Source organism: Arachis duranensis, chromosome 10 (genome assembly GCF_000817695.3).
Source record: "Arachis duranensis cultivar V14167 chromosome 10, aradu.V14167.gnm2.J7QH, whole genome shotgun sequence".
NCBI classification, from domain to species: Eukaryota; Viridiplantae; Streptophyta; class Magnoliopsida; order Fabales; family Fabaceae; genus Arachis; species Arachis duranensis.
The window spans coordinates 85,436,517-85,452,566 of NC_029781.3; the positions used below are offsets into that span (position 1 = coordinate 85,436,517).

Genomic DNA, 16,050 nt, shown 5'->3' on the forward strand with positions numbered 1-16,050 from the left:
AACTTTAAATTCTAACCTTATAACAATAGAGAAAAAGGGCTAGAATTTAGGATTTTCAAAATTAATATATATAATAAGAGTATTTTAATCATTTTATATAATAGGGGTATTGTAGTAATTTTTTATAAAAAATAATATTAATTTAGACATATTCAAAATTTGATTCACTATTCATTTATCAAATTAATTTTTCTGACCTAATTTTGATAAAAATAACATAATTTAAATTATTATATGTGTTAAATTTTAATTATTAAAAAATATCTTTAAAAAAAGACGTTTTCTGCGTCTTTATGGAAGCATCCCCCTTCCTCAAAACGGTGAAAAACAAAAACCAAAAGACAAGATACAATTAAGCTACAAAACAGATGGCAAAAGAGTTTGCAACTTTATACATTGCATAATTCATACAAAAAAATATATACATAGAAAAGCAAACAGGAGAATAAGAAAAAAAGAAGAGAGCAAGTAACCCCAGCATATATTAATCATCGTTATTATGGTTATTGATTCGGTGATTCCATACAAAAAGACGGAAAATTAACACGACGGAACGACGCCGTATCCATTGAGAGGGTCAACCTCAGTGCGCTTGGCGAATCTGCCTTTGATCCTTGGCCTCGTTTCTGCATAAGCCTTACGAGAAGCGTAGCGAATAGTCTTCTCGAACTTTCGGTTCTTCCTCTTCTCCCGATACCTCAAAACCCTAGCTTCCCTATCCGCCGCCGAGAACTGCGCCGTCACCGTCACTGCCTGGTTCCCTCCCTCCACCGACGATGCTACCTTGCAGGTCGATATCTCAGACATCGCGTTCCCGTCCGGTACAACACCAACGTCCATCGACGACGACGACACCTAAACGATAAAAAACGCAAAAAACGAACACGAAAAGTTCAAAACATTACTTCACACTTCACATAAGAAACTGGAAAAGAAAATGAATCAACTCCAGAGATTGTTCTTACGCTATGGCTCATCTGTGACTGTGACTGAGATTGCGAGTTGTACTTGTAGCCACCGTAGGCGAAAGGCTCAAAGTAGTGCTCGTTAGCGGTCTTGCTCTGCACCGGAACAACTCCGTCGGTGGTGGCGGAGCTCTTCGGCTCCGATTTGGGATCCACGTTGCCGTAATCCAGATCTACATACGGAACCTGTTCCATCTCCTGGAAGATGTACTGAGACGAGTTCAGATCTGCCTTGGAAGGGTTAGAAGGTGTGGGAAGGAGCCAGGAAGCAGCCTCGGCCTCCTCAGTGCTGACGTCAACATCCGCATCAGCATCGGCGTCGGAGAAGAACCTGTGGTCATCAAGGAAGTTGACCGGAGACTTGACGGTAGCGGCGAGGGAGTGATAGAAGGGAGTGACGGGGATTCGCTCGTGGCGGGAAGCGAGAGGGTTGGCGGAGTGGATATCCCGGTCGCAGGCAAGGCAGAGGGAGGCGGCGTCGGCCTTGCAGGTGACGTGAGCAGGTGCCTGCTCGCAGACCTCGCAGAGTGAGACGCGAGGGTGGCGGGAGGCGAGCTTGTTAGCGGCGTGGACCTTGGAGTCGCAGGGGGAGCAGAGGAAGGCGGCGTCAGGGCGGCAGTAGACGGTGGCTGAGGCTGACTTGCATGAATCACATAACTTGGAAGCCATGGTGTGATGGCTCCGTGGAAAAATGAAAATTCTTGTGTTTGATATTGTTTGTGATATGGTTATGGCTGTGGTGGTGGTTGAAGATAGGTGGCGTGATTATGCGAAACAAGTCTATCTGGTGGGGACCGGGAGATCTGGGAAATAGCCAATGGAAGAGTGACGCGTGGACATGCCTTAGCCAAATGCAAGAAATTATCAGGGGTGGAAGGGAGTTTGACAGCGACGGAGGCAGGTTAATAGTCTTTAGTAGGTTAGGGGACCGAGCGGTGGTGTGGCATTTGAATGCGTCGGACCAACTGTCGTTGTCTTGGTGGACCCTACATTGCTGCTGTGTGGCTAGGGACTTTGTACTAGGGCATAAACACTCCTTCTCATTGTCACCCCCGCTATGTTTTCGTGGTTATTGTCCGTCTTAATATTCCTCTCTGCGTGCTTATCACTCCACTATATATTTAGAATTTGATTTAGTTTCTTCGGATAACTTTTCAATTTTTATGTCAACGATAAATAATACACACAAGAAATACACCGAAAGTAGACCAAATAAACAATATTGTTGTAAAATAAATAAATAAATAAAATATTAAAATGTAAATAAAAGAGTCTAGTAATAATATTTTTTAATATTAATATTTTAATATAACTGAAATAGAACATGTGTTTCAATATATGAAGAGAAAAAGAGGAATATGTTATGCAGGAGTGATTTTTATTTCGTGTGTTATGCTTAGACTATGAAATCTTATTTATGCATGTATGAATTTATTATTTTTAAATTTTATTAAAGGTTGGTCTTGCATAAGAATTTTAAGTCTCTCTCTTGAAAATTTCAGTCGCCTATTGTTACGGTGGGTAACCGGAGATTGACTGAATGGATGGCGTTGGCTGGCCCAAACGTACGAAGGAGGAAGTTTCCATATGAGTATGCGGCTCGGGAGACTCCGTCCGACTTGTGTTCGCGAGTGAATGGGGGATGGTACCTGCAAAGACACTCCGATGCCTAAGTTAGCAAGGGTGTGAGCAGGTCTAGAGAGTATTGGGACTTAGAGATACCTGAGAGGTGTCAGTGTATTTATAGTGGTGAGCCAATAACCACCGTTGGAGTAGTGCCATATCTTTAGGGTATTAACCGTCCCATTATCTTAGGGAGGTTAAGATATGGCTTTGCGAAGCGGTTAGAGAGATTTTAGGGGCGGTTACTCATTTGAATGAGTGTTTATCTGCCAGCTAATCTCACGCCCGACTTCTTTAGAGTAAGTCGTAGTTGACACCGACTTCTTATGTGGAGGTCGGTGCTTAGTTAGGCCTAATCCTTCGGACTAGGCCTTTTATTTGGACCTGGGCTTGGTAACGGTGCAATCTCATTAATGACTGCTCCGCTTTTACCATTATGCCCCTTAGTATGTTTATAAATACTTTCCCTCTCTTTCATTTTTCCGTTTCTGCAATCTTTCCAACTTCTTCTCTCCTTGTTTGTGCTGCATTCTTGTGCTCGAAGATTTCTTCTTTTTCCAACCTTCACTTCTCGGATAAAGGTTAGCTTTGCTTCTTTCATGTCATGCCTTATGTTTGCATGCTTTTCGTTTTTGTGGGTGGATAGGTTGGTCTGTAGATTTTGGCTTCGCATCTCTTCCCTTTAGGGACCGTGTTTTTGATTTTCTTTTCCTTTTTCTTTTTGTAGGTTTCTGTCACCTTTCATTATATAAAGAAAAAATGGCTTCTGTAGATGTTCTTTCTCAGTGGGTTGATGTCACTGTCCTTGGGGAGGAACCCTTGGTCGATGCTGAGTTTATTACTCATCTTCGTACTCATCACAGGCTTTGTACTTCAGAGGAGGACGAGCCAAAATATGAGTTGATAGTCCCGGGTCCGGAAGACCGGGTTTGTTTTGGGAGGGCCGATGAGGCGGCTCCTCATTTTTTCTTTATATATGAATGTATGATCACCCGCTTGGGTGTTTTCCTTCCTTTTTCGGATTTTGAAATATCTGTCTTGCACCACTGTTGAGTTGCTCCTACCCAACTTCACCCTAATTCTTGGGGTTTTCTGAAAATCTATCAGTTTGTTAGCCATGCTTTGGACTTTCCGACCTCTTTGAGAATTTTCTTTTATCTCTTTCACATGACTAAGCCCTTTAGTGGGCTAAATAACAAACAACAATGGGTGTCTTTCCGAGCCATACAAGGTCGGAGAATTTTCACCCTCTTTGACGAATCCTTTCATGATTTCAAAAATTATTTTTTCAAAGTGCAAGCCGTAGAGGGTCACCACCCCTTTTTCCTGGATGAGCATCCTTCCCCTCGCTTTCCCCTTTATTGGCTGGCGGCCTCCCCTTGTGAGAAATATGGTCTAGATGACCTTGACGAGGTGGAGGCGGCCATTGTGGGGTTTTTCCGAGAAGCGTGGGGGAGGGCCCCGTATTTAGATACGAGGAAATTTCTCCAGGGGACGCCGACTTTTATTCGGTCACAACTAGGTAGTACATGCATCCCTCATTTCCGACTTGTTTCTGCCGACTTGAGTTTTACCGACTTGTAACTTTTGCTAGTTGTTTCTCTTGTAGATATGGCAAGGAAGAATGCTCAGGAATCTTACCAGAGAGTTCAGGAGGCTAAGGCAAAGTCCCGGGCCAGGTCCGGTGGTGCCAGGGCGATCACCTCTCCTCCTCCTCCTCCTAAGAATGTGGGCACTCCCTCTCAGCCCATTATAATTTCTTCTTCAACTTTGTCTCGGCCACTCCCTTCCGCCCAACTTCTTCCTGAGCCAGAGAAGAAGAAGCGCAAGACTTCAGAGTCTGGCTCTTCTTTTGATGGTGGGGTTAAGGCGGATGCTCTTGCATTCGTCCGAAAGAACATCTATCCTTATATAAGTATGGATGATGTTTCTGTTCGAAACCACCTCACCACCCTGGCCGAGGAGAGTTTTAGGGCGGCAGGTGTTTGTGGCAAACTTTTGGATCTTTTTGAGAAGACTCCCCTCAGCTCTTTGGGGGCAACCTCGAAGGTCGAGGAGTTAGAGGGGAGGCTTCTTGCTTATCAAGACCAAGAGAGGGAGTTGAGGGAGGAGGTGGCTAAGTTGAGGGAGGAGAGGGATAGCCTTCGGGAGAAGGAGAGTAAGCTGCGGGCCCTATGTACTATGGAGGCGAATTTGAGGAAGACAGCACAGGATAGTTACCAAAGTTTATTTCAAGATCTTGTGGCTGTGAGGAAGGATTTGCTGAATTCTCGGAACGCGTACGCCGAGTTGGAGGACTCTATTGCTGATGGTGCCGAGGAGTCTTGGAGAATTTTCCTGGAGCAAGTCAGAGTTATCGCTCCCGACTTGGATCTTTCTCCTTTACATCCTGATAAGGTCGTTATTGATGGTGCCATCGTGGATCCTCCTGTCCCCGTGGTGGTTTCCGAGTCAGAATTGAAGACTCGGGGGCAGAGGATTATTGAGTCTCCTCCTCGTTCCAAAGATGATCCGAGTTCTTCAGTTGTTCCTCCGACTTCCTCTTCAGCTTCTCTTCCTGGTCCTGGTGGCACTCCTCCTGACTCTGGTGGTGGTGATCCGTCTACTCCTCTGAAAAAATGACTTTATTTTTTATGGCTATATGGGGGCTCGGCCTGTGAGTCCCCCCCTTTTTTTTAAACTTATTTATATGTTGTTTTGGTGACCTGTGAACAATTTCTTTTGGCCTTTTAAGGCCGTTAACAAAATATTTCTGGCGAGTGCCCTTTTGAATAAGGGTTTTGATTGACGAAATAAATACCCTTTTTTGGATAAGGGTTTAAGTTACCTTATGTGCTTATGCTTTTCCAGTTTTGTTTTTTCAAAAACCCTCTTGATCTTTCTCTGAAAAACCTTTCCTATTGGCTTGTCTTGTTTTTCCGAGCCTTTTTGTTTAAGGGTTTTTAGGCAACCTTTAAACTTTTCTCAGGTTTTCCAATCTCTTTTTATCCTTTATACTCGACTTTGCTTTAGTGAGTTTTTATGGCTTAGGTTATTTTTGTGATGCATTTTTCATCTACTCGGAGTACTTCCGAGTTTGTTTACTCGGGTCTCATTTCGACTTATGAGTCGGATGGTTCCCGAGTTTTTACGATCAACTCATACAACCTCTTTACGCCGACTTGTACCTCGTCGTTTTATCCTGACGACCATCTAGGTCGGTTCATGGGATTTTCACGTTTTGTCGAGCTTAAGTCGGCGCGTTTCGTAGAAAGACTTAGAAAAATAGAAAAGGATGTTTATAAGAGATATTGTAAATGAAAAAGATCTTTATTACTTGAGGAGGTACCTTCTTGCTACTAAGGGTCTTAATAGCCTATTTTCCCTTAGTCTCTACTATGATGCCTCATTAAAAACCCTTCTCCAGAAAAAACCCTTTTGGGAAAAAATCGTGAAGTTGGGAAAAGAGTACATCAGGGAGTAGAGTTCGCTTTTAACTGTAGTACCTTTTCATATTACAAGCATGCCACGACCTAAGTAACTCGGTGTCGTTCAAGTCGGTCACCTTGTAGTAGCCTTTTCCTAGGACCTCACTAATTTTGTATGGTGCTTTCCAATTAGCAACAAGCTTTCCTTCCCCAGACTTGTTGACTCCTATATCGTTCCTGATCAAGACCAAGTCGTCTGGAATGAAGCTTCTTCGAATGACTTTCTTGTTATATCTATTTGTCATCCTTTGCTTCAATGTTGCTTCTCTTATTTGAGATTGTTCTCGGATTTCAGGGAGTAGCTCGAGTTCTTCTTTGTCCCCCTTTATGTTTCCAACATCTTCGTACAAGCTCATCCTTGGACTTTGCTTGCTGAGACTAGTCGGAAAGGTGTTTCTCCCGTGGCAGATTGGGGGGTTGTCCGATAGGCCCATAGCACCTGAGGGAGCTCTTCAGCCCAAGCTCCCTTTGCTTCTTGCAATCTCTTCTTTAGCCCTGCCAGTATGACTTTGTTGGCTGCCTCGGCTTGCCTGTTGGCTTTGTGGGTGCTCCACCGAGGTGAACTGATGCTTGATTTTCATACTGGCTACTAAGCTTCTGAAGGTGGTGTCAGTAAATTGGGTTCCATTGTCTGTAGTAATGGAATGGGGTATCCCATATCTTGTGATGATATTTTTGTAGAGAAACCTGCGACTTCTTTGAGCGGTGATGGTGGCCAATGGTTCTGCTTCTATCCACTTTGTGAAGTAATCTATCCCCACGATCAGGTATTTGACTTGTCATGGCGCTTGGGGAAAAGGACCTAACAAATCCATTCCCCATTTTGCAAAAGGCCATGGAGAAGTAATACTGATGAGCTCTTCTGGTGGAGCTACGTGGAAATTTGCGTGCATCTGACATGGTTGGCATTTTTTCACAAATTCTGTGGCATCTTTCTGCAAGGTCGGCCAATAGAATCCTGCTCGGATTACTTTCCTGGCAAGCGACCTAGCTCCGAGATGGTTTCCGCAGATCCCACTATGTACTTCCTCCAATACCTCGGCGGTCTTTGAGGTCGGTACGCACTTTAACAATGGTGTTGATATCCCTCTTCTGTAAAGGACATTTCTCACCAAAGTGTAATGTTGTGCTTCCCTTCGGATCTTTTTAGCTTCTTTCTCTTCCTTAGGGAGGATGTCGAATTTCAGGTATTCGACTAAGGGATTCATCCATCCAAGGTTTAAACCGACTACCTCGAGTACCTCTTGCTTATCTTCTGTTTTTGCTACCGAGGGTTCTTGGAGGGTTTCTTGAATCAGGCTTCTATTATTTCCCTCTGGTTTGGTACTTGCTAACTTGGAAAGGGCATCCGCTCTGCTGTTTAGATCCCGAGTTATGTGTTTGACCTCGGTTTCTGCAAAGCGCCCGAGGTGCTCCAAGGTTTTTTCCAAGTACCTCTTCATATTAGGGTCCTTTGCCTGATATTCTCCGCTTATTTGGGAGGTCACCACCTGTGAGTCGCTGTATATCATCACTTTTGTCGCGCCGACTTCTTCCGCCAACTTTAGTCCGGCGATCAAGGCTTCATACTCTGCCTGATTATTTGAAGCCGGAAATGAAAATTTTAAGGAAACCTCTATTTGGGTTCCTCTTTCATCCACCAATATTATGCCTGCGCCACTTCCCGTTTTGTTGGAGGATCCGTCTACATAGAGTTCCCCTGTAGTCGGTTTTTCCTCTTGGTCCCCTGCGTATTCTGCCACGAAGTCGGCGAGGCATTGGGCTTTAATTGCTGTCCGAGTTTCATATCTCAGATCGAACTCGGAGAGCTCTATTGCCCATTGAACCATTCTCCCTGCAACATCCGTCTTTTGGAGGATTTGCTTCATGGGTTGGTTCGTACGGACTCTTATCGTATGAGCTTGAAAGTAAGGTCGTAGCCTTCGTGAGGCTATTACTAAGGAGTAGGCAAACTTTTCTAGTTTGTGGTACCTTAGTTCAGGGCCTTGTAGGACCTTACTGATGAAGTAGACTGGGTGTTGCCCGACCTCGTCTTCTTTTATCAGGGCCGATGAGACAGCCCTGCTTGCTACGGATAAGTACAGAACGAGGTCCTTTCCTGGTGCTGGTCGGATTTGGATAGGAGGTTGGCTTAAGAACTTTTTGAACTCTTGGAACGCCTCCTCGCATTCCGGAGTCCATTCGAATTGGCATCCCTTCCTTAATAAGGAAAATAGTGGAAGGGATTTTAGTGCCGATCCTGCCAAAAATCTGGAGAGGGCTGCAAGTCGGCCATTGAGCTGCTGGACTTCTCTCAAACTGGTCGGACTTTTCATTTCTAGGATGGCTCTACACTTATCGGGATTGGCCTCAATCCCTCTTTGTGTTAGCATAAATCCTAGGAATTTTCCTGCTTCCACCGTGAAGGCACATTTTGTAGGATTTAGTCTCATCCCATGCAGCCTTATGGTATCAAAGACTTGCGAGAGGTCGGATAAGAGGTCGACTTCCTTCTTGGTTTTCACTAGCATGTCGTCAACGTATACCTCCATTAGGGTCCCCAGGTGAGAGGAAAACACTTTATTCATCAACCTCTGGTATGTGGCTCCTGCATTCTTTAATCCGAATGGCATGACCACGTAGCAATAATTAGCTCTGGGTGTGATGAATGATGTTTTCTCCTGGTCGGGCTCATACATCGGGATTTGATTATATCCCGAGTAGGCGTCCATGAATGACAAGTATTGGTACCCCGAGCTGGAGTCTACTAGGGTATCAATACTTGGTAGGGGATAGGGGTCCTTAGGACATGCCTTATTTAGGTCAGTATAGTCGACGCACATTCTCCATTTACCATTCTGTTTTTTGACTAGCACTACATTGGCTAGCCATGTTAGATACTTGACCTCTCTAATAAAGCCGGCTTCCAGGAGTGCCTGTACTTGCTCTTCCACTATTAGGGCTCGCTCTGTGCCGAGCTTGCGTCTTCTCTGTTGTACAGGTCGGGACCCTGGATAAACCGAGAGCTTGTGGGACATGAGCTCGGGGTCAATCCCGGGCATGTCAGAAGCCTTCCAGGCGAAAAGGTCAGAGTTATCTCTTAGGAGCTCGATTAATTCTTGCTTTAGGGTTTCCCCCAAGTTGGCTCCTATATGAGTGTTTTTTCCTTCTTCCCCTCCGACCTGTATTTCCTCGGTTTTTCCTCCCGGTTGTGGTCGTAGCTCTTCTCTTGCCCTTGCGCCCCCGAGTTCTACTGTGTGGACTTCTTTACCCTTTCCTCTCAGATTTAGGCTTTCATTGTAGCATTTTCTTGCTAACTTTTGATCTCCCCTTACCGTTGCTATTCCCGCTGAGGTCAGAAATTTCATGCAGAGGTGGGGAGTGGATACCACTGCTCCAAGCCGATTAAGGGTAGCTCTGCCGATCAAAGCATTGTATGCTGACCCTACATCTATGACTATGAAGTCTATGCTTAGAGTTTTTGATTTTTCCCCTCTCCCAAAAGTGGTGTGGAGGGGCAAAAATTCCAGTGGTTTTATTGGCGTGTCCCCTAATCCATATAGGGTGTCGGGGTAGGCTCTTAATTCTTTCTCGTCTAACCCCAACTTGTCGAAAGCCGGCTTGAAAAGAATATCCGCCGAGCTTCCTTGGTCTACTAGGGTTCTGTGGAGATGGGCATTTGCTAGGATCATAGTTATGACCACTGGATCATCGTGTCCAGGGATTATTCCTTGCCCATCTTCTTTTGTAAATGAAATGGTAGGGAGGTCGGGTGACTCCTCTCCGACCTGGTAGACTCTTTTGAGATGTCTTTTGCGAGAAGATTTGGTGAGTCCCCCTCCCGCAAATCCTCCTGAGATCATATGGATATGTCTCTCTGGGGTCTGTGGTGGTGGGTCTCTTCTATCCATATCATCTCGCTTTCTCTTTCCGTGACTGTCCGACCTTTCCATGAGATATCTATCAAGCCGACCTTCTCTAGCCAGCTTTTCTATCATGTTCTTAAGGTCGTAACAATCGTTAGTGGAGTGACCATATATTTTATGGTACTCGCAATAATCGCTGCGGCTTCCCCCTTTTTTGTTTTTAATGGGTCTAGGGGGTGGCAGCCTTTCAGTGTTGCAAATCTCTCTGTATTAATCCACTATAGAAGCTTTCAGAGGAGTATAAGAGTGATATTTTCTGGGCCTTTCGAGACCGAGTTCCTCCTTTTTCTTGGCTTCCCTTTCCCTCTCTTTAGTTGAGGGAGGGGGTCCAGGTCGCCAACTCAGGTCCCTTAATTTGGCATTCTCTTCCATATTGATGTACTTTTCAGCTCTTTCTTGTACATCACTTAGAGAAACGGGGTGTCTTTTAGATATGGACTGTGAGAAGGGACCTTCTCTAAGTCCGTTGACCAACCCCATTATGACTGCCTCTGTGGGCAAGTCTTGGATCTCCAAACAAGCTTTATTGAACCTTTCCATATAGGCTCGTAAAGATTCTCCGACCTCCTGTTTTACTCCCAGGAGGCTCGGTGCATGCTTCACCTTGTCTTTCTGAATTGAGAACCTCATCAAGAACTTTCTTGAGAGGTCTTCAAAGCTAGTGATCGATCTTGGGGGAAGGCTATTGAACCACTTCATCGCCGCTTTCGATAAAGTGGTCGGGAAAGCTTTGCATCGAGTAGCGTCGGAAGCATCAGCTAGGTACATCCGACTTTTGAAGTTGCTTAGATGATGCTTTGGATCCGTGGTTCCATCATAGAGGTCCATATCAGGATTTTTGAAGTTTCTCGGAACTTTTGCCCTCATTATGTCCTCGCTGAAAGGATCCTCTTCACCCAAGAGCGACTCTTCTTGTTCGTCGCGGGAGTTGTGATTCTTGAGGGAGGATTCGAGCTTTAAGAGTTTTCTTTCTAACTCTTTTCGCCGTTCCATCTCCTCTTTTAGGTATTTCTCAGTTTCCTTCTGCCTCTCCCGCTCTTGTTCTAACTGTTCCAGGCGGCTGTGGACTAACCCCATTAGTTCAGTTACGTGGGATGGTCCGCCTTTTCCTGATTCGTGCTCGTCTGAGGAATTTATCTTCGGGTTTTTTACCCCGGAGGTGCCCTCTCTCTGCTAATTGTTAACCTCTTGGTGGAGGGCTAAGTCCCCATCGTTATTGCCTGTGTCAAGATTCTCTTGTTCGGAATCTGTTTCCACATGACCTTCTTCGTGGGATCTGTCCGCCATTAATGGATGATCTCTCGGGTCCCCGGCAACGGCGCCAATGTTACGGTGGGTAACCGGAGATTGATCTTTAGGGTATTAACCGTCCCATTATCTTATGGAGGTTAAGATATGGCTTTGCGAAGCGGTTAGAGAGATTTTAGGGGCGGTTACTCATTTGAATGAGTGTTTATCTGCCAGCTAATCTCACGCCCGACTTCTTTAGAGTAAGTCGTAGTTGACACCGACTTCTTATGTGGAGGTCGGTGCTTAGTTAGGCCTAATCCTTCGGACTAGGCCTTTTATTTGGACCTGGGCCTTTGACATTGGGCCAGGGTATGAACACCTATATTATTAATGGGTATCCACCTCATGCATTCTTATTATTTAGGATTATATCTTGTTAAAATCTTATTAAAAAAAATTCAATGACAAAAAAATTTTAGTGAAGGAAAAAAAATACAATATTTATTGTGATGGGGACTGCCTCATTAAAAACCTTATAAAAAAATTCAATGGAAAAAATCCTGACCAAGGAAAAAAGGTACAGTCTCTCCCTCTTCTTGTCGACATTATTTAATATCTCGAAATTGGCGCATCCCAATTTGATGTACTAATCTTTTAAAAGAGAATTTTGGGAGTGACTTTGTAAATAAATATCTCAGATGATCTGTTGGACATCAATTGTCCATTGATTTTAAAGATCATGAGTGAAGAAGAATTTGGAAGACATATGCTTTATTCCAACACCTTTGATATATTAACCTTTAAGTTGAGCAATGCATGCTGTATTATTTTCATACAAAACAGTTGGAACTATCTTATGATCAATCAGTCCACATGATTATAGAATATATTTGATCAAATTCCTGAGCCAAAAACACTCGTGACTAGCTTTATGTATCGCTAGTATTTCAGCATGATTAGAAGATGTTGTTGCAATCGTCTATTTCATAGACCTCCATGATATAGTTGTACCACCATATGTGAATAGGTATCCTGTTTGAGATCTTCCTTTGTGTGGATCAAATAAGTATCCTGCATCTGCATAGCCAACTAGTTGTGACTTAGATCCATATAGATAAAATAATCCCATATCAACCGTGCCATGAAGATATCAAAAGATTTGTTTGATTCCATTCCAATGTATTCTGATTGGAGAGGAACTATACCTTGCTAGTAAATTCACGGCAAATGATATATCGAGTCTTGTATTATTAGCAAGATACATTAGTGCCCCAATGACACTAAGATATGGTACTTTAGGACCAAGGATATCTTCATTTTTTTCTTTAAGACAGAATTGATCATTTTCTACATCCAAAGATCTTATGATCATTGGGGTACTTAATGGATGTGATTTATCCATATCAAATATCTTGAAGATCTTTTCTGTGTATATTATTTTTGTATGCTCGATCTGCAGGCCGAGACAAAATTTAGTATTTCCTAAATCTTTCATCTCAAACTCTTCTTTTAGAGCTTTTATAATTGTTGGAATCTTTTCAAGGGTTTCAATAATATTTAAATCATTAACGTACACAGCAATTATAATGAATCCAGATACAAATTTATTTATGAAAACACAATGGGTAGAAATTATCATTCTTAACTCCATTTTTGGCCAGATACTCAGTAAGACGATTATACCACATTCGTCTAGATTGCTTTAGACCATATAAGGGTCTTTGCAATTTGACTGAGTATAACCCCTGTGAATATTCATTGGATGGTTTAAATATCTTTAGTCCTTCAGGGATTTTCATATAGATATCACGATCTAATGATCTGTATAAATAGACTATTACGACATCTATTAGATGCATATCTAGTTTATGGTATGTAGATAAACTGACCAACTAACACAATGTTATTGCATCTACGACAGGGAAATATGTTTCTTCATAACATATACCGGGCCTTTGTAAAAAATCTTGCACCAAAAATCGAGTTTTGTAATGTAGAACTTCATTTGTCTCATTTCATTTTCTCACATATCCATCTGTATCCAATAGGTTTTACATCTTCTGGTGTACGAACTATAGGTTCAAAGACTTCACATTTTGTAAGTGAGTCTAACTCAACTTTTGTAAACCCTGCAAATTTAGTGAATAATTAATTAAGAAATTAATTTTTAATAAAAGAAATTAGAAATATAAATTTTATAGTAAAATAGGATAGAACTAATTAAAACAAGAATTTTGACACTAACTTTAAAGAATTTAGCCCAAGATTAGACCGAACAAATCGAACCGGTTGAACTAGGCCCAAACCGGGACTAAAGCCCAACACATAAAAGGCAAGAGATTCATTTCTTCCCCAAAACATTTTATTTCCACGTTGGGGGTTGAAGGGAAGAAGAACAAAGGTGATGTTCCAAACCCTTGGTTCCACTTCAATCTCACATAACTTTCTGCTCTGAGCTCCGATCGTCGCACCATTTGCGGCCACCTAACCGCAGCGTCGAGCTCTATAAAGCTCAATCAATAATTAGGTAAGAAAACCACTTCTATATTCTAATTTATTCCTTCCCAATTTCGAAAGTTATGAGAAATTATGTTTAAAATTGATTAATTCCGGTGTTTAGGCTGGAATTAGCTAGAGGAGAATGTTCAATCTTGCTTCTTTGGTGCTTGTGTAAGGTGACAATCCTAGAACCTAGCTAATTCATTGATTAAGTGTTTTGGGTATGTATTTGTAATAAATGTGTTAGGTGTATGTATATATGTGATTTGAGGCAACTGGATATGTTGGAAAAGCTTAATTGGAAGCTTGGAGTGAGATCTATTTGCTGAATTTTTTGTGATTGAGGCTTGAAATTTTTCCTTGTGGGTTGCCTTGGGTTAAGAAAATCAGCCAATGTATGGTTTAGGTTTCTCGTATTTAATATATAATGTCTTGTGAAAACTTAGGCTAGACGACTTAGGATAAGTTGAATTATGAGTGTTGAAATTTATTTGGTGGTTTAGTTGACATTGCATGTTTGGTTTATTGAGAAATGATAAATTGTTGGTCTTATGGTATGAATATATTTGATGTGGTAAGGAGGCTAATGAATGATAACTTTGATGGTGGTAAAGGAAATTGTTAATTATGGATATGTTAAGATTATGATTTTTATGCTATTATTGAAAATGTTAGAAGAAAATGCATGTAAGGTTGAGGTATGCTTGGTTTTGATAGAATGTGGGTTTATGATGCTGAATTGAAAGGTAGTGGTGCTGTTTGTATGTTTAGAGTGTTAGTATTGAGTTGAGTTGGTGATAATAGAGGTTTATTTTTTGTGAAAAGTCTAATTTTTTACCAAACTTTGGTGAGTCATAACTCGGCTTCTAGACCCCCAATTTATTTTAAACTTATTTCATATAAAACTTGGATCCATGAAGCTTACGCCATTCGAAGAACGGATAAAAAATGTTTTAAAACGAAAAAGTTATGCGCGTTGGAAGTTTGGAGTGTAAAATTGAAAATTTTGTAGCATTTAACATTTTTGCTGTTCTGCATAGCTTGCGTACGCGACCACTGCACGCGACGCGACCGATCTATTCGGGTTGGGAATCTCGCGTACGCGAGCAAGGTGCTTCCGTACACGAGGAAGGAAAAATGTATGCCCACGCGTACGCGTGGCCCCTATTTCAGCAAACACGGATTTTGGTGATTTAAAGCTTAATTTCGAACTTCTAAACCTCTATTTTTACTCCCTAGTGTCCTAAAATTAAATTTAATTATAGAAAGGGAGTTAAAAATTGAGAGAATAATAACTTGTGAGTGAAGAAAGATTGAAAAGGGATGATGTAAGTTGAAAAGTTTAACGGGGATGCTGGTTTGTAAATAAATATGATTGTGGCCTCGGGTAGTAGGCAGTGATGATGTTCACTTGCTCCGGGTATGAGATAAGGAAGAAGTGTAGGAAAAAATGAGTTTAATTATGGAGTAATAAATGAATGTATGTTTGAGGTACCTGGGCAGTAGCAAGGATGGTGGTTCGTCCCGCTTGTTCCAGGCCAATGCTTGAGATACCTGGGTAGTAGCAAGGATGGTGGTTCGTCCCACTTGCTCTAAGTCAGTGATTATGACACCTGGGCAGTAGCAAGGGTTGTGGTTTGTCCCACTTGCTCCAGGTTGAGCTTTTAAACACCCACCTGGGTAGTAGACGTAGTAGTGATTATTCCACTGGCTCTAGGTTAAGCAGGTAGAAGAAAAAAGGGTTGCAGCTCAAACTCACTTGCTTCGCAATGGGTGTTTCAGTCCATGGTTAGTTACCAGGACGTGTCGGGTTGGCTATATAAGCGACAAATGATATCATCAGCCGTAGGACAGGCATGCATCATGTGCATATGTTTGATTTGCTTGTTTGTGCATTGTCTTGGCTTGCTTAATTATTTATTTATGTTATTTGCTAATTGCCTACTTGTTACATATATACTTTTTGTATGTGCTTAACTTTTCTATTTGTTTGCCTGTGGTTTCACTGGAGTTGGAGGATTGGAGGAAAGGTGGAGGATTGAGGGTTTTGATTAGGTTTTGATCAAGTTTAGAACCTTAGAGAACTACCCTTGCTTATGGGTTCTGATTTAGTTCCTTGAATTTTATAATCAGAGTGTCGGCGTTCTAGGATTGCCTCTAGCATTTCCAGGACCTTATATCTTATATATGCAGGCATCTTTACCACACTGAGAACCATCGGTTCTCATCCCATACGATATTTGTGTTTTTCAGATACAGGTCGAGAGGCACCTCGCTTGGTGTCTGGTGTTCTGGAGCGAAGTGGATTTTTGGGGCTCTATTTTGATGTATAGAACTCTTCTGATACCTTGTTTTATTTTG

General features: G+C 42.3%; 1 protein-coding gene across 1 annotated transcript; it reads right to left on the reverse strand.

The window, feature by feature from the left end:
• Positions 1 to 352: 352 nt before the first annotated feature.
• Positions 353 to 1,713, reverse strand: LOC107470591 (zinc finger protein CONSTANS-LIKE 4). Its single transcript, XM_016089992.3, has 2 exons — positions 966 to 1,713; positions 353 to 855 (listed from the first exon to the last, which is right to left on the reverse strand). The coding sequence occupies exons 1-2, from the start codon at positions 1,632 to 1,634 to the stop codon at positions 541 to 543; spliced, it is 984 nt and encodes a 327-aa protein (XP_015945478.1). The 5' UTR covers positions 1,635 to 1,713; the 3' UTR covers positions 353 to 540.
• Positions 1,714 to 16,050: the final 14,337 nt, after the last annotated feature.

What these genes read in the sequence shown, in the direction of transcription:
- LOC107470591 (XM_016089992.3), bottom strand. Translation starts at nt 1,634, where the DNA reads ATGGCTTCCAAGTTATGTGATTCATGCAAGTCAGCCTCAGCCACCGTC. An exon ending in AGTCACAGATGAGCCATAGC is followed by an intron (nt 856 to 965) that starts GTAAGAACAATC and finishes TTTATCGTTTAG; the next exon opens with GTGTCGTCGTCGTCGATGGA.